This window comes from Rana temporaria, chromosome 3 (genome assembly GCF_905171775.1).
Source record: "Rana temporaria chromosome 3, aRanTem1.1, whole genome shotgun sequence".
Taxonomy (NCBI): domain Eukaryota; kingdom Metazoa; phylum Chordata; class Amphibia; order Anura; family Ranidae; genus Rana; species Rana temporaria.
In genome coordinates this window covers 467284034-467308925 of record NC_053491.1, presented here as the reverse complement: position 1 = coordinate 467308925, position 24892 = coordinate 467284034, and the positions used below count along the sequence as shown (strand labels likewise).

Genomic DNA, 24892 nt, shown 5'->3' with positions numbered 1-24892 from the left:
AACACTACAATGAGGCAGGAAGACAAAGCTTCCCTTTATACCCCTCCCACCAGTCACTAATACCCCCAGCTGGGGCAATTCACCACCACACCCAAATGGCTTCCTCAAAAAAACATGATTGATCTCTTGATGCTGAGACAGTTAACCACTTGCTGACAGCCGCCTCATTGGAGTGGAGCTACACAGGAGAATTTCAGTAGCTTAGTCCCATTACTATATTTGTTATGGATTAATCACTAGGAGAAGCAAATGATCAAAAAACTGATGATACAAATGTCTCTCCATGGAGTACACTATACAACCAACATGCATTAGCATAATCTCACATGACTGATCAATGTTTCAATCATGTGCAATTGAAAGCTACAAGATGCTACTGAATACCACCAGTGTAGCTTATACCATAGGGGGCGATATATTTCAGGGCGCATTTTTATATTTGGGGGCGTGTTTAATGCAAATGGTGATCATTTGCTAGTCCTAGTGACTTTCGGCCAGCGATGTTGTTGGCAGGATTGGGTTTGTAAACTCTCCTATATCTCTGGGATCTGCTTAGATCTTGTTCTCCTGCAAGGTCCTATTGATTGTCACTTCAAAAAGTCACCAAAAACTGATATTTTAGTTACAGTGGAGACTGGTAGGCTGAGTTAGTCCTGTTTTTTTTTTTTATGTTCTCGGCGCTCCAACAGTGAGATCAGAGTCCATAGTTTCCAACTTTGTTCCTGTTCACTTGGAAATGTTGCTTGTCCCTGCTAACCTTTGTGTGTTCTAGCTCCTCCAGTTACTTTGTCCATAATACAAAATCTCAGCAGGGATGGTGAAAGCTCCTCATAATGGAATCAGCAGCTGTGCAGACCTGGGAAGTCAATGCAAGGATGGTGGGAGCCCCTCATGATGGACCCAGCAGCTCAGTAGACCTAGGAAGTCAGTTCAGGGATGGTGGGAGCCTCTGATAATGGACAACATAGCTCAGCAGACCCAGAAACTCTGCACATGGATGGTTGAAGCCCCTTATAATGGGCACAACAGGTGTTCAGACCCAGGAACTCAGCACAGGAGTGGAGGGAACCCCTTGTAATGGCACAACAAGTGTCCAGACCGCTCAGACCTGAATGGTGGGAGCCCTTCATAATGGGAAGAGTGGCTGTGAATACCTGGGTACTTGGCACAGCGATGGTGGAAGCCCCTCATAACGGGCACAACAGGTGTGCAGACCTGGGAACTCAGTGCAGGAATTGTCAGAGCCCCTCATCCTGGACACAACCATTGATCAGACCTGGAACTCAGCACAGGAATGGTGGGAGCCCCTCAGCAGCTGTGACTACCTGGGAACTCAGCACAAGGATGGTGGGAACCTCTTATAATGTCCAAAACAGGTGTGCAGACCTAAGAACTCAGTGCAAAGATAATGGAAACCCCTGAAAATGGACAACATAGGTCTGTAGAGACAGAAATACTTCATGTGGATGGCAGGAGCTCCTTATAATGGACACAACAGGTGTGCAGACCTGGGAATTCAGCACAGAAAAGGCATGAACCCCTTATAATGGGCACAAGTGTTCAGACTGCTCAGGCCTGGAACTCCGCACAAGAATGGTGGGAGCCTCTCATAATGGACACAGCAGCTGTGAATACCTGGGAACTCAGCACAGGAATGGTGAGAGCCCCTTATGTTGGGCAAATCTGGGAACTCAGGGAAATAATTATGGAAGCCCCCAATAATGGACAACCTAGGTCTGCAGTGCTAGAAAGATTTCATGTGGATGGCGGGAGCCCCTCATAATGAGCACACCCTTAGGTCTGATATGGATTTTGAGGGGAACCCTACGCTAATATTTAAAATAGTGGAGTCCCCCAAAATCCATACCAAACCCTTATCTTAGCATACAGCCTGGCAGGCACCCCCTGAAACATGCCAGGCCACATGCCCTCAGCATGGGGGGCTCTGCCCCCCCCCACCCAAAGAACTTTGTCCCCATGATTGATGGGGACAAGGGCCTCTTCGACACAAATCTGGACTGTGGGGGTCTGCAGGCAGGAGGTTTATCAGAATCTGGAAGCCCCCTTTGACAAGGGGCCCTTAGATTCCAACCCCCCTATATGAATGAGTATGGGGGTACATAGTACTCCTACCCATTCACCCAAAAATAACAGTTGAGTGTAAGAAAAACAACAAGAGGCAGTTTGACAAGTCCTTCATTAAAAATTAATAATGTCCCCCATGGTAGCTCCAACGTTAATCACGATAACTGTCGCCGACACAAAACCCCCCCAAAAACAACAAAGTCTCCCAATGTTTTGACAGCTACGGTGTCTGACAGTTCTTATATAGTATGGGGTGTGGTGATGTCATCCAAAGACCCCGTCCCTTGTGACATCACTAACCCATCATGCCCGGGCAGTGATGTCGCATGGGGTGGGGTCTCTGGTTGACATCACTGCTTGGCCATGCCCAATAGCTATATAAGAACTGTGTACAAGGGCGGGAACCTTTGTCAGGGTTTTTTTTTTTTTAATTGGGTCTGCGGACATAGTAAACGACGTTGGAGCTACCATGGGGGGACATCAAATTTTTAATAAAGGAGTTGTCAGAAACCTGTCTTTACCTGATTCGGGAGGCTCGATTACAGTCAGGATCGGCACAAATATTAGTAGAGTGCATTACACACAGGGCGTATGCTCTCCCTGAATGGCAAGCTCCCTTTTTTGGCTGAAACATACCTGATGCACTCTTACATTGGGGCTACCTGTGCACTGTTCATTCGTCTCCCCCGGTGGCTTTGGGCTGGGTGTTCCATGTTTCTCAACTGTAATCTGATAAAAATAGGATCTCCTGAGGAAGCTGCAAAGTGAAACGCATATCGATCCCTCTAATCTGATTTCCTCAATGTTTGCCCCAATATATAGGACCTTCTCTATAGACCAACCACAGAGTACATCATATCTATGGGTATACCCTCAGGTTCTCTTGTGTTCCCTTAGGACACGTATTTGGGACAATACCATGTACATTGGAATACTTGTTTTCTATGTCTGTTCTTACATAATGGTTTTACCATGATTATATAATAAATTACATTGTTATTCTATTGAGTGCTCTCTTTTTCATTGGGGTCTACTGGTGGCTACCAAATTAAAGGTAATATTCAACTCTGGTTCTTTCTCTGAGTTGTCAGAAACGGTCTCCCGTTTTTCTTATGTAGCGCTCACCCCCGAAGGAGCCGCTGGTTGATTTGGGATCGGCGTATTAAGTTACCAAATTCTTCTGTCTAGGGGTGATACTTGTGAGTGTGGATAAAAGAGCAAGTGTCCAGCCAGTAGCGTGAGTTTTCAATGCTTTATTCCAAGGCCAAAATCAACATGACACACAGTAGAGAAAAGGGTTGATGAGTTAAAAGAACTTGTAGCATCAGGCCTTGGATATCAGAAGCATAGAGAGCAAGCCTGCTCTCAGCACAGATGATTCAAAACGTTGCCACCCTCGCCAGGGTGGGTAAGTGCCCCCTGGACAGGCAATTAACTTGAACCTGGCAGCCAAAGGGTCACTTGCAATAATCAAATCACTGGGAGGAAACCACGCCTCTGCCACAGGCTTAGTAAATTTCAGTATAGTCAAAGGATAAAGAATCCTCCCAGTAAGTCCTATTCTGTAGGGTCACCTACTGACAGCAAAAAGGGGTACCTGTCATGTGGCGTGGTGACCGGATACCCGGGGGTTCGTCCAGGCCTCGCGAACAACCTCTGTACTTAGGTTCTCCCGAGCCAATCCCCCACCGTTCAGCTCCCAGCTTAGGATCTGGAACACAGCAAGCCGCTGGGGTTCCTCTCTTCATCAAAAGAAGGCTCCGCGAGGTGCATAGCCTCAGCCAGGCAGGCAATGAGGATGGGGCCCGTGGATGCGCGCACCCTAAAGGTGGATGCCGCACCTGGATCTCGGGCCCCGCAGAGAACAACCGAAAAAAAAATGGCGGGTGCCACAGATATATCCCTCGCCAGCACGCCCAAAGAGGGGGAAAAAAAAAACCTCCGATTGGCTGCTGGGGAGAACTGTTCTGTCAGAACCCCTATAGTGCCAACTGTCACCCAGGGGTGGCAACGCACCCCTGGACACACAGACTGACCCACAAGGCAGTTCCGAACTGGCAACAGCACAGACTAACAATTAGTGAATGGGAGCAACTGAAATCTCCAATTCCCCACTAACTTTAGTGTAACGCCCCACTAACTTTAAAGGGGGGGGGGGCGCTACACTTATAATTTTTTGGAGTGAATGGGTAAGTGTACTATATACCCCCTACTCATTCACATTGGGCCCCCCTTTTCTGGCCTGCCAGGCTGCATACTCAGATAAAGGCTCTGGTATGGATTGGGGGGGGGAACACTCCCATGCTTTTTCCAATGAATTTTACATTGCCTCTAAACACGTTGCATGTCACAAGTTGGATCAGTTAAGATGGTGATCCAACTTCCATTAAATGCAATGGGCTGAAATCGACCCAAGTCAAACTAAAGTAGTGCAGGAACCTTTTCAAAAGTCAGACCAGTTAAGACTGCTCTCATAAGGAAACATTGATTTTATAGGTCATGCTCAAAGTCGGCGCGCATGTCGCACCAGTGTGAACCGGGCTTTACTCAAATCCGTACCAATACATTGGGGAAGATTTACCAAAACTGGTGAAACTGTGCATAACCAGCTTCTAACCTAAGCATGTTCAATTGAGTCTTTGTGATGATTGGGATATCAAAAACTGCGCCCAACTGATAACCCACTACTGCGCCTATATGGAAAGAAGTTAAAGGAATATATCATATGTCCACTGTGAGGGGGGATTGGAGCACTGAAGTGTGGTGGAAGCCCTGGAAGAGTGGATCAACTATATTGAAGTTATATGAACTTTCCTCTTAATACTTCACGTTTTTTTTGTAACAGACTTTTTTTCACTTATTTGCATGTTTACAATTTTATGAGTTTATTCACTTATAATTGTGATATCACATTGTACACATATATGTATTTAGATTTGAATATTAATATATTCTCATAGCGCTGTGGTTTTATATTGGCACTTGATGTATATGATATATTCCTTTATTTTCAATTGAGTCTTTGACAACCTGCAAGCTGGTTGGTTACTATACACAGCTGCACCAGATAGTTTTAGTAAACCTCCATTCAGTTCATTTACCACTAATAAGGCACCAATTCACAGCCAAGTGAAGGAACTGTACACTGGGTACAGACACCTCACCGTCCTGCTACCCCTCCATCACACATTTGTCCAGATTCTCTTATACCTAGTTTTTAGGGTAGTAGCTGTAGGTCTCAGGTGTGCCGACAGCATTTCTCTAGGGCACAGGTTTCAAACACATGGCCCTCACACCTCTGCTGCAGGAAATCTCCAGCCCTCCCTCTTCTGATGCTGGGGGTGGCTCTTGACATCTAATGTAAGGGGGGGGGGGGGGGGGGATGCGCTGGACATCTAATTTTACAGATACAACCTTTTGAGGGCAATCATAATGCTGATGCGACCCGCAATGAAATGGAGTTTGACAGCCCTGCTCTAGGGGCCGAATTCAGCCCAGATAGGCTGTGTCCCAAAGTGAAGTCAGGCAGCAGGGAGATGTAATCGCTTTGCTGCCCACGACTGCATAGTGAGGGCAGAACTGCAGTGATGCAGGGCAGGTGGTGAGATGTCATCTCTGCGCCCCCACCCATCGGCCCGCAAGCCCACTCACCTGCTCCCCCTGGGCAGTAAGTGTTCTGCCCACATGCTCCTGTTATCTATGCACTGGGCTCCCTTCTCACAGTGGGATAAGCAGCGGACCGGCAGAATGGGCTGGTTAATGGCAGTTCTGCCACTGCTCTTGGGCATCAGTTTGCCACCCCCCCCTCTGAAAGTGCCGCTCAGGGACCCATGGTAGGGCTGGCCCTGCCAATATGGGATGACAGTTATGGGGAATTAATGAAATTGGAAGGGTCTGATTTGTGCAAGGGTAAAGGGAGGTATATAGCACAATCATTTCAGAAAGCCCTTTGTACTAAACATGGGACCCCATACCAAAGATTCTTTAAATGTTTAGGTCTCAGACATGCCATACAGGTGCAGGCACATTCCCATTAACTTAAATCTATAAATAATAATAGGGATGGGACAAACACCCCCGATTCCGGTCGCACAAACTGGCCAAAATTTTTTTATATATATATTTTCCGAACATGCAAATTTTAAAGCCTTATATGCAAGAGATTGCCAAATAGTGTTTTGCAACTTGCAAAGAAATACATTTAAAATTAAAAAATAAAAAGTTTGCCCCGGGAGCAGCGATTTAATAATGCTTAAAGTGGGGGGGGTTAGTCTGGCTGAAAAGTGGGGCATCCATCTTGCGTTGCACTGTGCCGCAGCAAAATTTCTAAAAAAAAAAAAAATTAAACTTGCTCACGGCTTTGATGTATTGTAGAGAGCCATAGTGTGGGGTGTGGACTTCTCACCTGAGCCAAGATTGCCCAAAGGCACCCTGCCCTTGGCCAATCATGGCTCACAGAAAGCACATCACAGTGTGATGAGCCAAAGCATGCAGGTCAGGTGCACGCTTTTGCCAATCAGCAGCTGTCAATGCACTGCGATTTCACAGTGCATTATAGGGCACTCTGTGGCTGGCAAACTTGAGAGCGCCTCATGTTTGCTGGAATGACCGCCTGATGTTTGAGTCAAACTTACATGCAATGAACATCGGTACAATCCCTAAATATATCACTACTGGATAAAAAGGAATACCAAACATGGTCTCATTTCACAATACGGTATACTTTATAATAAGTTAAAAAAAAAAATCTGCCATCAAGGACACATTGGGTACGAGACTTGTGGTCTATCAGATGACCAATGGGCAGCTGTACCGTCAGCAGTCCCCATGGTCTCTTCATCCCCTATGCAAAAGCCAACATAGAACATATATACCTGAGAAGCCATTTAAATGGAAGCGTAGCCACTCAACCCTATGCCCTAGATGTAATAGACGCCTGGCTAATTTAATACACATGTTATGGAGATGCCCCAAACTCCATTGATATTTTTCTGTGGGTTGTCTACTATTAACGGTATTAACGTCGGGCAGGCTCGGCAACTGTCGCGCTGACGTCCTCTACGCTCAGGACGTCAGTGCGAGAGGCGCCGAGACTGCCCGAAGTTACACGAGTGTACTGCGCTCGGTATATGCCGGCGCAGTATTCAAAACTCGTGGCGGGAAAGCGGGTATCGGCGTATATCGCGCACCCACGATTTTGCCCTGATTTTCAGGGAAAAATAGTGCGCGGTATACGCCGATAAATACGGTATATACCTTTTGAGCATGTCAGACAAAGATAAGAAAAAATACCTTCATACCAATAGTAAGAAGTCCATTTCAGGCTTGCAAGCTCATCGCATTAAAATTAAATCAATAGACGATGATTAAATGTATTTTTATTTTTCCACAGACAGCACATACTGTGGCTTTTTCAGAGATATCCCAATGAACACTGCACACACCATGACAACAAGAAGACTAAGACATCCGACAGCCACCAACACCCAGAGCTCCGCAGGGGCAGACTCTTCCCTTGTCACTGCAGCCGCAACATCCCTTTGTGAAGGTCCAATCACAAGCAGAGGTCCCAGAGTGGTCACAGTTTGTCCCTCTTCTGTGTGGGGTTCTTAACAGGAGAAAAGTGAGGTCAATGGACACATTTCTGTACAATTCAATGCAGTTTAAGAGCTTGCAGTCAGTCTAGCTTTTACACAAGTGTCCAGAAGTTAGCACCCATTTAAAGACCCTCAAATCCAAAAATTGTTCTTCAGTCAATATTGAACAGAATTGGGATGAAACTAAATAATGGTTAACTTCATAGGTTGTGGTATGAGCCGTTGGAGATTTTTCCCCTATTCTAGTTATGATAGAAGTGACAGTGGGAAAGTTTCCATTGGTGACACGCAATATAAAGCCATCAGGATTCTAGACTTTCCAGCCAGGTTTTAGACCTTCCACTGGTCCTTGTGAAGGAGGATCAGCCACAGAGGCTTAACTAGAACCTTCAGGCCCCTGGTTGGGGGACCCCTAATCTAGGACATTACAGCAAAATAGCCTTCAGCATTTGATCCAAGCAGATACCCATCCTAGAGATGTTTCGTGAAAAGGGTTATTCTAATGAATCCCTGTGCACCACTCACAATCAGATCACCCAAATCTGGAGGATTTACCTAAAGCAAAAGGAATAGTGCAGCTCCCATTTATTACCACCTTTTCTGTGAACACCGTTTTGCCCACAAAACCTCAAGTGATCTATAGGGGAGCTCCCTCCCTTAAAAATATTTTTTTTTGGTACCCAATGGTTTCAACTCCCCTCCATATCAGGAAAGCTAGCTTCTTCCAAAGCCTTACAGCAGGGGTAGGCAACCTTGGCCCTCCAGCTGTAGTAAAACTACAAGTCCCATGAGATATTGCAAGACCCCGACACAAGCATGATGGGATTTGTAGTTCACCACAGCTGGAGGGCCAAGGTTGCCTACCCCTGCCTTACAGGCCTTTAATGTAGGAGATGCCCTTGGTTGTACAACTAGGAGAAACCCCAAATTCATCTCCACAAGTACATCAGTGGAGTTTGAAATTAAACCCTTCATTACATGCTCAACAGGAGTGGTTTACTGCATCTTATTCAGTGCCTGTGTGGGCTACAATATGTGGGCCAAACTAAACATCCATTATATGGCCGACTCAACTGACACATAACTAACATTTTGAACGTTTTTAATAACCACTCTGTATCCAAACACTACTTATTGGTACATAAGCCTAACAGTCTTTTTGGGATAGATAAATGTATCCCCCCATTGGGGGGGGGGGCAGTTCTCTGGTAAAGGAAATCTTTAGATTAGAAATGTCATGAATCCATAGGGTTAAATCATATGGTTTGAATGTCGATGTCAATGCCTGACAATTACCGAGTAGAGAATTTAATCACTTGTGTCAATAAACTTGGCGTGAATCTCGGATGGCAGGTATTGTTCAATTTGTTACTTTTGCTTTTTATTTTTTTTAAACCAAACACCCACATTCCTTGATTGTTCATTGAAAAGGTATTGATGCCATTGGTTTTAATATCTAATGGTTGTTAATGTTGGGTCATTTTAGCCCTCAACCTAAAGTATCAATTTTACATTTGATGTTGACCATTGGGGGGGGGGGGCACTTTACCCTGCGAGACCACAGTGACACCCCGATTGGATTAGAATAATAATCTCCTGCCCCCCCCAATTTAGTACTTGCCAGGACAGTATTGCCATTTTGAATGCCATGAATATATACACATTATATATATATATATATATATATATATATATATATATATATATATATACATACATACATACACATATACATATACATATACATATACATACACATATACATACACACACACACGTTGATACCATCTTAATATGGTCATTATGCACCCAATATTATTGGTTTGGGTATGGTTTTGTTTGCCAACCACTGGTGGCAGTAGTGGTTTGCCAACAGTGTTCTTACTGTACTAGTGACTGTTGGGTCCTTTTACGAGGATTTCCATTTAGTATGATCTTGTATAATGGTTCCTCCAATTTTGTTCTCATTTTAGTTTAGTCTATATGTTTATACCGTTTTTGCTCAATAGAAAAACCGGGGGGGGGGGGGGCGCAGAGGAATTAGGTCCTTGTCTTATACCAAAGTTGTCTCCTTATGATCTGCAATTAGAGACTCCTACCATTTTGTAATGTGCTATGAATAAAAATGTTACGTTAGTTTCTCTCCCCTCCCTCATTATGCCAAATTTGGGGTCTACCCGCCTGAGGTAGGGCTTTGGTTGCATATGGAATTTAATGCGGTGAGTCAGCACACCGTCCGTACCCCAGGATGTCAAAAACACGTCGGTAGGAGGTACATGCTGATCTCACTGCGCTGCTAGTATCACAGAAGGATGGGTGTTTATAGCCAGCCTTTTATGCCCTTACGAGCAAGTGCCTTATTTTTATTAAGTGTGCAATATTATGGAGAGTCTCCTTTCTGGGGCAACTTTGAGTCCCCCTCATTGAATGAGATTGGCTTCTTCGGATCTGGCTCAAGGACCTAGACCATCTGTCCTGCTCCATCATAGGAGAGGCCTTTCCCAGATGAGAGCCATCACCACTTGCTATCTGGCAAGCGTGCAAAGTGGAGGGATTTGTGAATCATTGGCATCACGAGAGGACTCTAAGGCCGGGTACACACGAACAAACATGTATGGTGAAAGCGGTCCGTCGGACCGTTTTCACCATACATGTCTGCCAGAGGGCTTCTGTACGATGGTTGTACACACCATCGTACAGAAGTCCGCGCGTAAACAATACGCGGGGCGTGTCCGCGGTGTCGCCGCGTCGATGACGCGGTGTCGCCGCGACAATGACGCAGCGACGTGGGCGGCCCGCCTTTAAAATGCTTCCACGCATGCGTCGAAGTCATTCGACGCATGCGAGGGACGGCGGGCGCCTGGACATGTACGGTAGGTCTGTACTGACGACCGTACATGTCCGAGCGGGCAGGATTCCAGCGGACTGTTTTAAAACAAGTCCAGGAATATTTGTCCGCTGGGAAAAGGCCCGGAAGGGAAAAGTTTGCTGGAATTCGGCCCGCTCGCGCCCACACACGACCAAACATGTCTGCTGAAACTGGCCTGCGGACCAGTTTCAGCAGACATGTTTGGTCGTGAGTACGGGGCCTAAGAGATCCACCAACATTTTTAAGAGCGATTCACCATTTTCATTTTGGCTTATGCCCATTATGTACTTTGTCATTTAGGTAAATAGCGCAGCTCTTTACAGAATACCAATTTGAAAGTCACGTCAAACATTACTCCAATACCTGTTACTGTTCTCAGTAAAGATCACCTTTAGGAGACATCTAGAGAGATCACCTACATTCATAACATTGTATCTAGCAGCTGCCAGTTAATAACTCACCATCCAAGACATCCCTCTTGCCTCTTGGTCTTCCAAATCTGCCCCTTCCTCCGGAAACCAGACCAGTAGGGTTGCTGCAGGTGCCTGTACCACAACACTGGCAGATACTGCTGGGGCCCTCAACTGCAGACCAACTAGAGAAGACAATTAGACAAGTCTACATTTAGAAGCAAGACTTGAAGTTCTAGTGAACCAATGCTGTAGAGTAGTATTTGTTAACTTCTTGGAACCAATGCCTACGAGATGCAATAGTGCACTTGAGTTAGAGCAGTGTTTCTCAATTCCAGTCCTCAGGCCCCCCCAACAGATCAGGTTTTCAGGATTTCCATTATTTTGCACAGGTGATTTGATCAGTTTCACTGCCTTAGTAATCACCACAGCCTTTTCATCTGAGGGAAATCCTGAAAACCTGACCTGTTGGGGGGGCCTGAGGACTGGAATTGAGAAACACTGAGTTAGAGCAACAAGTACTAAAGATATGCTTTTATTAAAAAATTATAAACCTTACCTGCACAAATGCATAGATCATGTAGTTTCATGTGTTGGAAATACAGCCCCCCCATTCCTTGGGACTTACACTCAAGACTTGGCACTATACAGGTTAATGCATGACCTCTGACTGTAGCAGAGAGACCTGATATTTTCTGAGAATATATATTCCACAATCCCTGGATCTGAATTCTGTAGTGGAACTAGCAAATGCGATCTGAAATCGGCACAGCTAGAACAAATGAAGTTGATCAAATTGAAGCCCCATTAGGCATGCATGCTCTACTTCCCTGAATATTAGCCACCAAGCAGTGCTCATGTGATCTCCAAGGTTTTGATCACGTGGCATCTGTGGATGGACTAGGAGCAGCATACACATCACAGCAGTTCACTGGCAGATCGACCAATTGCTACACTTACTTCCACTGAGGTGACAGGTTTATAAAATTCTGGGTTGGAGGAAGGCATCAGCAGGACAGACCTCACAGGCCTGGCAGCCAGAGCACCACTTAAAGCTTCTGGAAAAGGAAAACAAGTCTCTGCCACAGACTTGGCTCTGAATTAGATTTGAACGTTCAGACGAGACCTCTGCCACAGGCCTAGTGCTCCGAAGTTAGGACGATAGAACAAATCCTCCGTTTGTTCTTTTGGGTCACTGACTGACAGCTTGAATGCGACCTGTCAGTGTCCCGTGCCCAGATGCCCAGTGGTTCGTTCAAGCCCTGTTGGATCACCTGCCTCTGGGTTCTCCTCAGACTGATCCCCCACTGAACAGCACCCAGCTTGGGATCTTGTCAATAGAAGAGGGGACCCAGTAAGTCACTGGGGCCCCCTTTGCAGCATCGGTCGCTCCGGGCTATAAGAGCCCAGAGTCAGGAACTCCGCGTAGCACGCGACCCCGGCCTGGTGGGCCATAGCGGTGGGGCCCGTGACGTGCGCACACCCTAAAGGTGGGTGCCGCACCTGGAACCCGCGAAGAACCCCGAACCACGGCCCCAGCCACAGAAATACTCCTCCCCAGCATGCCCCGCAAGGGAAAACTCCTTCAATTGGCTGCTGGAAAGAAGCGGCTCCGCCTGGACCCCCCTGGCGCTCAGAGATGAAACTGCATCTCTGGGGCGCAGACTGACCCACAGGACAATCCAGAATTGGCGACAGCCAAATGACAGAATGAGAGCAACATAACTTTCACACCAAATTTAAGCATAGCACCTGTACGAAAGTACGCAAGCGCTACACATATCTATCTTAACTGGTCCAGTAAGACATGCAGGAGCTTTTCACCCAAAACTAAGACTTTAAATTATAGATTTAGTAGTGAGCCACTAGATGCCCAATACTGTAAATGAGGCTCATGATGCCCAGTAAGTGTGGATTGCGAGTATGCCGATTTTTGACACAGAATACCTTATGCTAGGCCCAATTCTGATTGACCACATTACAGGTCTACCCAAAACATTAGCTTCTGCAGTTTCCTTAAAGCATTGGCAAGACAAAGTAGTAGAGAAGCATAGGTTTAGCATCCCACCCAGAAGGTTTTCCCTTTCCTACATATATTGCACTTTACTATCCCTCTTCTTTCTGGATTGGGGAAGAAGTGCATAGACAGATATAATTTTGCCCCTGTACAAATTAGTAAGACCTCATCTGGAATATGCAGTTCAGTTTTGGGCACCAGTTCTCAAAAAGGATAAATCGGAGAACTGGAGAAAGTGCAGAGAAGGGCAACCAAACTGATAAGAGGCATGGAGGAGCTAAGCTATGAGGAAAGATTAGAGGAACTGAATGTATTCACTCTTAAGAGGAGAATTAGGGGGGATATGATCAACATGTACAAATATATAAGAGGTCCATACAGTGGACTTGGTGTTGAGTTATTCACTTTACGGTCAACACTGAGGACAAGGGGGCACTCTTTACATCTAGAGGAAAAGAGATTTCACCTCCATTTACGGAAAGGTTTCTTCACAGTAAGAGCTGTGAAAATGTGGAATAGACTCCCTCCAGAGGTGGTTCTGGCCAGCTCAGTAGATTGCTTTAAGGCCTGGATATTTTCCTAAATGTACATAAAATAATTGAGTACTAAGATTTAGGTAAAGTTGATCCAGGGTAAATCCGATTGCCTCTCGGGGGGATCAGGAAGGAATTTTTTCCCCTGCTGTAGCAAATTGGATCATGCTCTGCTGGGGTTTTTTGCCTTCCTCTGGATCAACTGTGGGTATGGAGTTGGGTGTATGGGATTGTACTGTGTTTTTTATTTTGTTGGTTTATTTTTTGTGGTTGAACTGGATGGACTTGTGTCTTTTTTCAACCTGACTAACTATGTAATTACAACCTGAACAGATAAAGGCAGTTTATGTCCAAATGGGCGTTTGCCACTTCCAAGCTCAGACATGACTGCATGTTTTAAGAGATAGCCAATGCAGGGGTCTCCAACACAGACCGGTATTGGTGAGGGCCATGGCTAGACAGCAGTCGCCACTCCAACACTATGCGGCAATGCCCGCCTTCTCCTGGTTCTTTGAGAGGAGCCGTTAATAGGATTCAGATCTGCAGCTCCTGCTGATAGCAGGGTCACCCACACTGCCAACAAATTCATCCTGAGGACCGGCTGATACGGCCCCACTCCTGGAAGAACAAAAACATCCAGTGTGCATGGAGGGGCAGCTCCAGTCCTCTTGTTGGGAAGTGCAAACACCAAGGTGTTTATCCCAAAAAGCAGATGCATGGTACAATATGGATATGCTGGCAACAGGTATTACCATTAGCCCATGGATGTTTTTTCTCCATATGTACAATTGCTGGCCAATTTCCCCATTAATTTCAAAAAACTTACGTTAGATCTACCGGTAACGGTATTTCTACGAGCCTTCCAGGACGGCACACCAGAGAGATGAGGGCTCCTCCCACAGGAAACACAATCAATTGACAAGTTTGTTATAAGTTCCCACCCACCCCCTTGCTCCTCAGTATTTAATAAAGTAATCTTGAACTGGTTCACAAGGGGCACCCCATCGGTACTTACCATTTAGCATATAGCTTACCTTTCTTCACATAGGGTGGGTAGTAGGCCTGCCGTCCTGGAAGGCTCGTAGAAATACCGTTACCGGTAGATCTAACGTAAGTTTTCTCCTAACGCCTTCCAGGACGGCACACCAGAGAGGATATTAAAGGACCTCAGGCCTACCTCAGGGTGGGACCACAGCTTGGAGGACCTTCCGACCGAAAGCCAGGTCTTGCTGTGACAACAATTCTACACGGTAGTGTTTCAGGAAGGTGTGATGACTTGACCAGGTAGCCGCACTACGGATCTGGTCCCAGGAGGCACCTGCTCTCTCAGCCCAGGATGTCGCCAGAGATCTGGTTGAATGAGCTTTGATATTAAGTGGAGCTGGTTCTCCTGCACACTGATAAGCCTCTGGGATAGCTTCTCTAATCCATTTTGAAACTGATGGCTTTGAGGCCTGCAGTCCCTTCCTGACTCCGGCATAGAGGATTAGGAGATGGTTAGATTTCCTAAAACTTTTGGTTCTCTCTAAATATATAAGAAGACATCTTCTTACATCCAAACAATGAAACTTAAATTCCTTCTCGTTCTTTGGTTCTGAACAAAAGGACGGCAATATAATTTCTTGCGTCCTGTTGAGTAAGGATGCTACTTTAGGTAGGTATAGGGGATCTGCCCTAAGAGTGACCCTGTCTGGTTGCACCCTAAGGAAAGGCTCTTTCATGGACAGAGCTTGCAGATCTCCCACCCTCCTAGCTGTAGTAAAAGGCTAATTTTAACGTAAGGAACCTAAGGGAAACTTTCTCTAAAGGTTCAAAAGGGGGCATAGATAATGACTCTAATACCCTAGTAAGGTCCCATGGTGGACAGAAGCTTTTAAGGACGGGGGACATTCTTTCCCTAGCTAGTAAGAACCTCTTAACTAGGTCGTCCTTCGCTAATCTTTTATCCAGGTACACGGAGAGGGCTGCTACCTGTACCCGCAGGGTGCTAACCTTAAGCCCGGCGTCTGCCCCATCCTGGAGAAAATCCAGGATAACCGGAACCGACTGGGAAGACTCTAGTCTTTCTACTCCAGGTCTGGAAAGTTTTCCATACTTTTAAGTAGATTTTTCTGGTGACCGGCTTTCTACTTGTAAGGAGAGTATTTATCACCTTTTCTGAACAACCTTTTTGTTTCAGAATCTGGCGCTCACTAACCAGGCTGTTAGTTGAAAAAAAACTCTGGTCTCGGGTGAAACACTGGACCCTGCCTGAGGAGATCTGTTCTGGCTGGCAGTTTCAGAGGTTCTGCTACTGACATGAATCTCAGATTGGCAAACCATGTCCTCCTTGGCCACCATGGGGCAATAAGGAGGACCTGACCGGGGGACCTGCTGACTTTCTGGCGTACCCGCGGAATTAGCGCCAGGGGTGGGAAGGCGTATGCCAGTCTGAAGTGCCAGTTCTGGGACAACGCATCCAGGCCCTCGGAATCCCGTTCTACGGAGGTTGAGAAGTACCTGTTCACTTTCCTGTTCTTCCGGTTTGCGAACAGGTCTATGTCTGGTTCGCCAAACTGAAGAACTAGGGCCTGAAAGACCTCTGGATTCAATTCCCATTCTCCCTGTCTTATTTGTTGGCGACTGAGGAAGTCCGCTTCTATGTTATCTGTCCCCTTTATATGTATGGCTGAGATGGAGGTGACCTTTTTCTCTGCCCAACCCAGAATTTCCATGGTTGGTTCCAATAAGGGCCCGGATCTGGTACCGCCTTGGTGGTTCAGGTAGGCTACTACTGTAGCGTTGTCTGAGCTCACCTGGACCTCCCTGTCTATGACATCTTGTTGGAAGGCCTTCAGGGCTTCTCCCACTGCTCTGAGTTCCCTGAAATTGGAAGATTGACGAGCTAGAAGGTAGCTCCATCTTCCCTGGGCTTTTTTCCCCCCATGTGGGCACCCCACCCCCATGTGCTGGCATCCGTAGTTAATTTTACCGGATCCCATTGGGCCCAAGGTCGACCTTCCCTTAGGTTCTGGTGACTGGTCCACCACTCTAGGGACGACAGGACCTGAGGGGTGAGTAGAATCTCCTGATCCAGGGATTTCTTCTTCTTGTCCCAAGAGGACAGAAAGAAAAAAATGGAGTATCCTGGCATGCAACTGGGACCAGACTACCGCTGGTATGGATGCCGACATTAAGCCTAGGACTCTCATAACTGACCTCCTGGGAAGTCTGGGGAATTTCACCAGATTTTCTGCTGCTGACGCCAATTTTTTTATTTTTTCTTCTGGCAGGAAGAGCGCCTGAAGTCTGGAGTCTATAGTGTAGCCCAGGAATATTTTTACCTGTTCTGGTATGAGGGAGGACTTCTCTAGGTTGATAATCCAGCCTAGGCTTTTTAAAACCTCCATCACACTGTTGGTATCCCTCTGAACCTGTGATTCTGTCTGACCGGAGATCAGCAGATCGTCCAGGTATGGTATAAGGCATATCCCTTGAAGATGTAGGAAGGCTACCGCCTCTGCCAGTATCTTTGTAAAGATTCTGGGGCTGGAGGTTAGGCCGAAGGGCAGCGCCCTGAACTGCCAATGACAGATTTCCTTCCCTACCACTACCGCAAACCTCAAAAACGCCTGATGGTCCACGTGAATTGGCACGTGCAAATAGGCTTCCTTTAGGTCTATGGTTGTCATGTAGGCTCCCTTCATGAGGTTCTTTCTTACTGAGTAAACACTCTCCATGGAAAACTTTTTTTGTTCTAAAAATTTGTTTAGTTTTCTCAGGTTCACTATCAGGCGGAATTTTCCTGATGGTTTTTGAACCACAAACACGTGGGAATAAAACCCCCGGTATTGCTGTTCCACTGGCACTGGTATTATTACTAGCTGCTCTGCCAATTCCTGAATCCCTTCCAAGAGGGCCTTTCTCTTTAGGGTATCCTTGGGGAGCTGCGTGAGGGTGATCATGGGAGGGGGGGGGGGGGAAGGTAACAAATTCCAGGCGGAACCCATCCCTTATAATCTTGTGTATGTAGGGACTGTCTGAAATACTTTCCCACTGTTGTACAAACTGGGACAGCCTCCCCCCTACTTTGACCTTGGCGTCACTTGGTCTGTTTAGCATCAGCTTTGGCAGGGGGAAAGAGCAAATTATTCTTTTTGTTCCCTTTGCCGTAAAACCAGCGCCTGTTGGGTTCTCTTTTTTATACTCCTGTTTGTTTTGCCCCTGGGGGCCTCGAAAAGTCTTCTTAAAACCATCTTTTTTAGGTTTCACAGGGAATTTCTTTCCCTTTTCTGAAGACCTAACCAGGACATCATCTAATCCTTGGCCAAACAGGAGTGAACCCTGGAAAGGGAGTCCACACAGTTTTCCCTTTGATGTGACGTCCCCTTCCCAAGCCTTAACCCAGATAGCCCGCCTGGACGAGTTGATCAAGGCCGCTGTCTTGGCTGAAGCTTTAGCAGTTTCCAAAGCGGCATCTGCTAAGTACGCGACAGCTTTCCCTATCAAAGATAGAGACCCCAAGATTTCCTCTGACTCCGTAAACTGGGCGAGGTGTTCTGCCAGTTTCTCTACCCATAGGTCTGCATTCCTGGCTACACAGGTCGCAGCTAAGGCTGGGGCCATAGAAGCTGTGTTAGCCTCCCAGGCTTTCCTTAGGAGTGATTCGGCCCTACGATCCATTAGGTCTTTAATACTGCCAGCATCTTCAAATGAGAGGTCTGACTGTTTTGTGACCTGGGACAGGGCCGCATCCAGTTTTGGGAGTTTAAAAAAGACTTCCCCAACTGACTGGGGGAACGGGTACTTCCGTTTCCAGGTTTTTTGAGTGGTCAGTCTCCTTTCTGGATATTTCCACTCTTGTAGGATTATTTCTTTTAGAGATTGGTGAAGAGGGAAGACTCTATCCTGTGTTTCACTGAGCCCCCTATACACCTTATCCTGTGCAGAGGTCGTTCTTGGAACCTCTGGAATCTCTTCAGTGGCATAGATTGCCTGAAGGAGACTGTCCACATCCTCTGCTGAGAAGAGGAACCTTTTCAATTTTCCTTCCTCCTGAGACATGACTGAGTCTCTATCCTCCTCACCCTCTGAGCTGTGTCTAGTGACCTGGCTCATGACCTCACTTTCCTCTTCTTCCTGATCATGAAAAAAGATTTGGGAGGGTAGGAAAGGGGTACTGGGTCCTGCAAGGAGACTTCCCTGAGAGGTCAGACCCTCTCTAGGGACTGGTTCCTCTGTACTAGGGGCTGTGGCTGCTTGTGTAGCCATCTCCCTGAAAGCTCTAACCGTAGCCAACATTTCAGACTGCATTGATAAGAGAAAATTTATCATGGCAGCCGCCTCCTTCCCAGCCAGCTGGTTAATACACTTGTGGCAGAAGGGTTTGGTGTGGGATTTTGGGAGCTTATCTTTACAGTTTCCGCATTTTTTAGAGGAACTGTAACTAGCTGAGGCTGAGGATTGAGCAGAGGCCCCCTGGGTTTCACCGGGAGATTCTGTTAGAGAGGGAACATAACAGCAATGTTATTCCTTCCCGCTCGGGGCTGCAGGCTGTACTGGGGAGAAAAGAGAGAGAACGAGGAAGGCAGCCGATACCAGCTGCATCCTGAAGTTCAGGAACTCTCACTCTCCTCCTTCCTCCCTTTCCAGGAGGGACAGTACTCACCGACCCCCGATCTGGATTTGGTTGCCGCAGCGCTAGTCTTCCCTTCCTCTTCCATCATGAGTAGGTTGACTGGGTCCTTGGCTTTCCGGTACCTGTTGTAGGGTTTATCCGCCGCCGACCCCACCGCTCCACGCTGCTCTCCACGCCGAAGCGTCACTTCCGGGTTGCCGTGTAGGGAACGCCCACTCTCCGGTGACGCGCTTCCTGTACCTCAGAGCGAGGCCTGGAGCGCAATGCTCCTTTGCAAACCCCCCCAGGAAGGAGAGATCAGCAGCGTGGCGGCTTTTTTGCAGAGGGACGATGGCTTTTTCACCACAGATCAGAGCGCCCATGCATATCTTTGTGGCGACCTGTGAGCGACCGAAGCCAACAGGTTAGTTCAGCTCTCCCCGGCCTCCCTGAACCTGCCTCAACAGGGGTACCCTTCGACCTCACCGTCTCCAGGTAATATAAAACAAACGTGTCGCTGTGTTCGGGAAGAAACACAATCAAATACTGAGGAGCAAGGGGGTGGGTGGGAACTTATAACAAACTTGTCAATTGATTGTGTTTCCTGTGGGAGGAGCCCTCATCTCTCTGGTGTGCCGTCCTGGAAGGCGTTAGGAGAAACTCACCTTGTTATTGGTTCACAGAGACATTGTTCTAGGTACAGTACCACAGAAATTTGTGCAATAATCCATGGAACAAGAAAGCATTTCAGGTTACCATCTCACCTTTGTGTGGCTTTGCTATAGGAACAGGCCTTGTTCATGGCATCAGGGACCTGGGTGGTTGCAGCAGCTCTCAGGTAACAGGTTATGTAGATCTGGATTGGGAAGTATTTAAATTAGGTTATCAGTTCTTACAAGGCACCCATCTGTACCAGTCAATGCAAACTGTCCTCACCAGAGAGGCATCATTTCCTAGAAATCGGAAAGCATCCACTGTGAACTGGAGCTTGTCTGGCTCAACCCTTGGGGCTATGAAGGCTGAAGAGGAGTCATCTTGCATTCCATCAACTAGACAGCTGTAGAAAATGGTCAGTTGAGTGAGGTCATTATAGCGACAAACAACCCCCCCCCAGAAAAAAACCCATACCCATTTTCTTCAATGAGGCCATAACTAGGAGAAGAGGTGGGATCAGGAGATATGGTGGTCACACATCGGTCAATATACAGGATCAGTCCAACATGGTTCTGAGTGTCCACAGAGGCCTCTATGTAGAGAATATCTCCAAGCTGATAGATGGGAGAACTTCTAGGGCCACTCCAGTCCTCTATAGACAAGACAGGAGATTACATGTAAAGTTCAGACAACACTCCCCCCTCCTAATTAATTTTCTTTGCTTAACTCACCAGTCATTAGCCTCAAGGAGAAGGACAGCCTCTCTTCTATGGACACTGTGGTGCTGAATGGAACCCATGTTGGCTCAATGGCTTTGCTGCTCACATTGGCATGCCTATACAGAGAACAGCAGTGTCAGTAATGAACCAGAATGGAAATCATGATAATTTCAGGAGATCCATATTATCCATTTAAACAGTCAAATGACAGTGCAGCCCTGTGGCTCTCATTCTGGGAATGACATACGACGGCATCCCGTGTTGCTAGGAGATGGAACACCGATCTCTGTAAAGAGCCATGTGATCGACTGTCGAAGTGCAGCCGATCACATGTAAACACAGAATGCAGTTAATCAGCGCTTCTCGCCTCACACTGACTGTGGCGAGGAGAGCTGATCAGCATCTCCTTGCAGGGGACAACAAAACATGTAATCAGGGCACTGCTGGGGGGGGGAAGATTATTGGAATATGAAAAATGTCCAAAATGACACCAAGGTAGACTGGTATAACCAAATGGGTTGCCAATACAACCAGAAAAAATAAAATAAATCAGACTTAAGCCAAGCCTCTGGGCTGTGGTGGAGGGCCTGCAGCAGTTTAGTAGGGGGCATTGACCCCATAACTGATAAGTGGATAGGCCACACATTTGATAGCTTAGAAGGCTTAAGGCCCATCAGGTTTCCCCCCCCCCCCCCCCCAATAAGCAGATTAGTTACCAACAGGACTGAACCCAAGGGAAACCCCAAACATTTTTTGGAGTGGTCAAAGAGGCCTAGGAGGCAATCACCACAATGGACACACTTGTTGTAGTGGCAAGTCATTGACGAGATTCTCAGTTTTATTTGTCAAAACAGGATGTGAAGGGGAAGGTCTTGAATTTGGACATGTGTGCTGTTCCCTGTTTAAATGTTTTTGCCTTAAGATATTTACCAGCAAATGCCTCTTATCCTAGTGTAGACTCACCGGTAGTAGTAGCACATTATGGGAACCACGGCTGGGTTGGTTCTGATGATTGGAATGGAGGAGGTTGGGCTGTAGGTCAAGTTGGTAGCATAGATCACCCAGTCTTGCATCATCTGTAGATAAGATCAGATTATAGACACTGCGGTGCTACTGCGGTGCACATCAATTGTGTGGAAATGGAGACAAAAGTGTCCCATATCTAAGACTAGTCACCCAACCATCATGCTTATAGAGGGGTGGAAACACACACACACACACACACACACACACACACACACACAGAGGACTCCAACAGGTCCGCTTTAAAATGGTTCCAGGTTCTAAAGACCCGGTCACAAGGGAAAAATAAAAGGGAAGGGGAGGTCCATTTACTCTGCTGCCCTAGCTCCTCCACTTTTCATACAGCTACTAGGTAAAAGGTTGATACCAAACTACCAAGTAATGGCTCAGAGTATGCTGACATCACATCCAAGATGGCAGCAGTAATTGAGGAGATCTGTACAAGTGAACAAGGTCAGCAGCATACACACACACAGGTCCCCCCTCACAGAAGAGCAACAATGGAATATTAACATGGATTATCAGCTACACAGTCCTTAAGATGGCACTACAAAGTGCAATAACCCATAGCAACCAGGGTTTAGTTTACAAAAGCCAATAAAGTTGAATACAAAAAAAAAAAAAAAAAGAGGGGTGGGGCGGGTGTAGGATTACCTGCACAGTGTTTCCACATTCCTGCAGACTAATCTGGAAGATAACTTCATCAGCACTTTGAGTGTTCGGCTTGCAGCCTTGGGGTCCCAGGCTCAGATCAGAAGATTTCACTAGCTTTCCATTCCCATAAAAATCCATCATGACACTGACCACCATGCGGTCCTCTTCACACTGGACACTGATGGGGGAACTAGATGAAATTACAGTCGGGGGCTGCTGGCGGAGCATCCCACCAGCACGTCCACCTGTTGAACCCCTCTGAGCCCCACCTCTAGAAGCCCCAAACCCATATACTGCATTAGTGCCTGGGTAAATCCCCCCAGAACCCCCTCTAGAAGACCCCTGGCTCTGGCCAGGCACAACCCGCTGGTTATTCCTCCACCAGTCTGATTGGCGCCTATGTCTCACCAAGGCTCCATCCCCACTACATCCAAACCCTGGTCCATAAACCAGGGCCAAAAGCAACAGCCAACCACAGCAGCTCCTCACTCCTAGACCCATCCTGCCTGCAAGACCAACAGCACAATGAGGCAGGAAGACAGAGCTTCCCTTTATACCCCTCCCACCAGTCACTAATACCCCCAGCTGGGGCAAATCATCACCACACCCAAATGGCTTCCTCAAAAAAAATGATTGATCACTTGGTGCTGAGACAGTTAACCACTTGCTGACAGCAGCCTCATTTGAGTGGAGCTACACAGGAGAATTTCAGTAGCTTAGTCCCACTACTATATTTGTTATGGATAATCACTAGGAGTATCAAGTGATCAAAAAACTGATGATACAAATGTCTCTCCATGGAGTACACTATACAACCATGACTGATCAATGTTTCAATCATGTGCAATTGAAAGCTACAAGATGCTACTGAATACTACCAGTGTAGCTCATACCATAGGGGGCGATATATTTCAGGGTGCATTTTTATATTTGGGGGCGTGTTTAATGCAAATGGTGATCATTTGCTAGTCCTAGTGACTTTAAGCCAGCGATGTTGTTGGCAGGATTGGGTTTATAAACTCTCCTATATCTCTGGGATCTGCTTAGATCTTGTTCTCCTGCAAGGTCCTATTGATTGTCACCTCAAAAAGTCAGTCCACCAAAAACTGATATTTTAGTCACAGCGGAGGCTGGTAGGCTGAGTTAGTCCTGTTTTTTTTTTTTTATGTTCTCGGCGCTTCAACAGTGAGATCAGATTCCATAGTTTCCAACTTTGTTCCTGTTCACTTGGAAATGTTGGTTGTCCCTGCTAACCTTTGTGTGTTCTAGCTCCTCCAGTTACTTTGTCCATAATACAAAATCTCAGCAGGGATGGTGAAAGCCCCTCATAATGGACTGTGCAGACCTGGGAAGTCAATGCAAGGATGGTGAGAGCCCCTCATGATGGACCAAGCAGCTCAGTAGACCTAGGAAGTCAGTTCAGGGATGGTGGGAGTCTCTGATATTGGACAACATAGCTCAGCAGACTCAGAAACTCTGCACATGGATGGTTGAAGCCCCTTATAATGGGAACAACAGGTGTTTAGACCCAGGAACTCAGCACAGGAGTGGTGGGAACCCCTTGTAATGGCACAACAAGTGTCCAGACCGCTCAGACCTGAATGGTGGGAGCCCTTCATAATGGGAAGAGTGGCTGTGAATACCTGGGTACTTGGCACAGGAATGGTGGAAGCCCCTCCTAACAGGCACAACAGGTGTGCAGACCTGGGAACTCAGTGCAGGAATTGTCAGAGCCCCTCATCCTGGACACAACCATTGATTAGACCTGGAACTCAGCACAGGAATAGTGGGAGCCCCTCAGCAGCTGTGACTACCTGGGAACTCAGCACAAGGATGGTGGGAACCTCTTATAATGTCCAAAACAGGTATGCAGACCTAAGAACTCAGTGCAAAGATAATGGAAACCCCTGAAAATGGACAACATAGGTCTGTAGAAACAGAAATACTTCATGTGGATGGCAGGAGCTCCTTATAATGGACACAACAGGTGTGCAGACCTGGGAATTCAGCACAGAAGAGGCATGAACCCCTTATGGGCACAAGTGTTCAGACTGCTTAGGCCTGGAACTCCGCACAAGAATGGTGGGAGCCTCTCATAATGGACACAGCAGCTGTGAATACCTGGGAACTCAGCACAGGAATAGTAAAAGCCCCTTATGTTGGGCAAATCTGGGAACTCCGGGAAATAATGATGGAAGCCCCTGAAAATGGACAACCTAGGTCTGCAGTGCTAGAAAGATTTCATGTGGATGGCGGGAGCCCCTCATAATGAGCACACCCTTAGGTCTGGTATGGATTTTGAGGGGAACCCTATGCTAATATTTAAAATAGTGGAGTCCCCCAAAATCCATACCAAACCCTTATCTGAGCATACAGCCTGGCAGGCACCCCCTGAAACATTACAGGCCACATGCCCTCAACATGGGGGGGCTCTGCCCCCCCCACCCCAAAGAACTTTGTCCCCATGTTGATGGGGACAAGGGCCTCTTCGACACAAATCTGGACTGTGGGGGTCTGCAGGCAGGAGGCTTATAAGAATCTGGCCCTTAGATTCCAACCCCCCTATATGAATGAGTATGGGGGTACATAGTACTCCTACCCATTCACCCAAAAAAACAGTTTAGTGTAAGAAAAACAAGAGGCAGTTTGACAAGTCCTTCATTAAAAATTAATAATGTCCCCCACGGTAGCTCCAACGTTAATCATGATAACTGTCGCCTACACAAAACCCCCCC

General features: G+C 46.9%; 1 protein-coding gene across 1 annotated transcript; it reads right to left on the bottom strand.

The window, feature by feature from the left end:
- Positions 1-7443: 7443 nt before the first annotated feature.
- LOC120933586 (zona pellucida sperm-binding protein 3-like) lies at positions 7444-22679 on the bottom strand. Its single transcript, XM_040346872.1, has 8 exons — positions 22158-22679; positions 21444-21556; positions 20493-20596; positions 20236-20413; positions 20044-20164; positions 19872-19963; positions 11013-11146; positions 7444-7693 (listed from the first exon to the last, which is right to left on the bottom strand). Exons 1-8 carry the CDS (start codon positions 22656-22658, stop codon positions 7464-7466), a joined length of 1473 nt encoding a protein of 490 aa, XP_040202806.1. The 5' UTR covers positions 22659-22679; the 3' UTR covers positions 7444-7463.
- Positions 22680-24892: the final 2213 nt, after the last annotated feature.

What these genes read in the sequence shown, in the direction of transcription:
- LOC120933586 (XM_040346872.1), bottom strand. Translation starts at nt 22,658, where the DNA reads ATGGGTCTAGGAGTGAGGAGCTGCTGTGGTTGGCTGTTGCTTTTGGCC. An exon ending in TAGGAAATGATGCCTCTCTG is followed by an intron (nt 19,964 to 20,043) that starts GTGAGGACAGTT and finishes TTCCCAATCCAG; the next exon opens with ATCTACATAACCTGTTACCT. An exon ending in CAAGAGGGATGTCTTGGATG is followed by an intron (nt 7,694 to 11,012) that starts GTGAGTTATTAA and finishes TCTCCTGTTAAG; the next exon opens with AACCCCACACAGAAGAGGGA.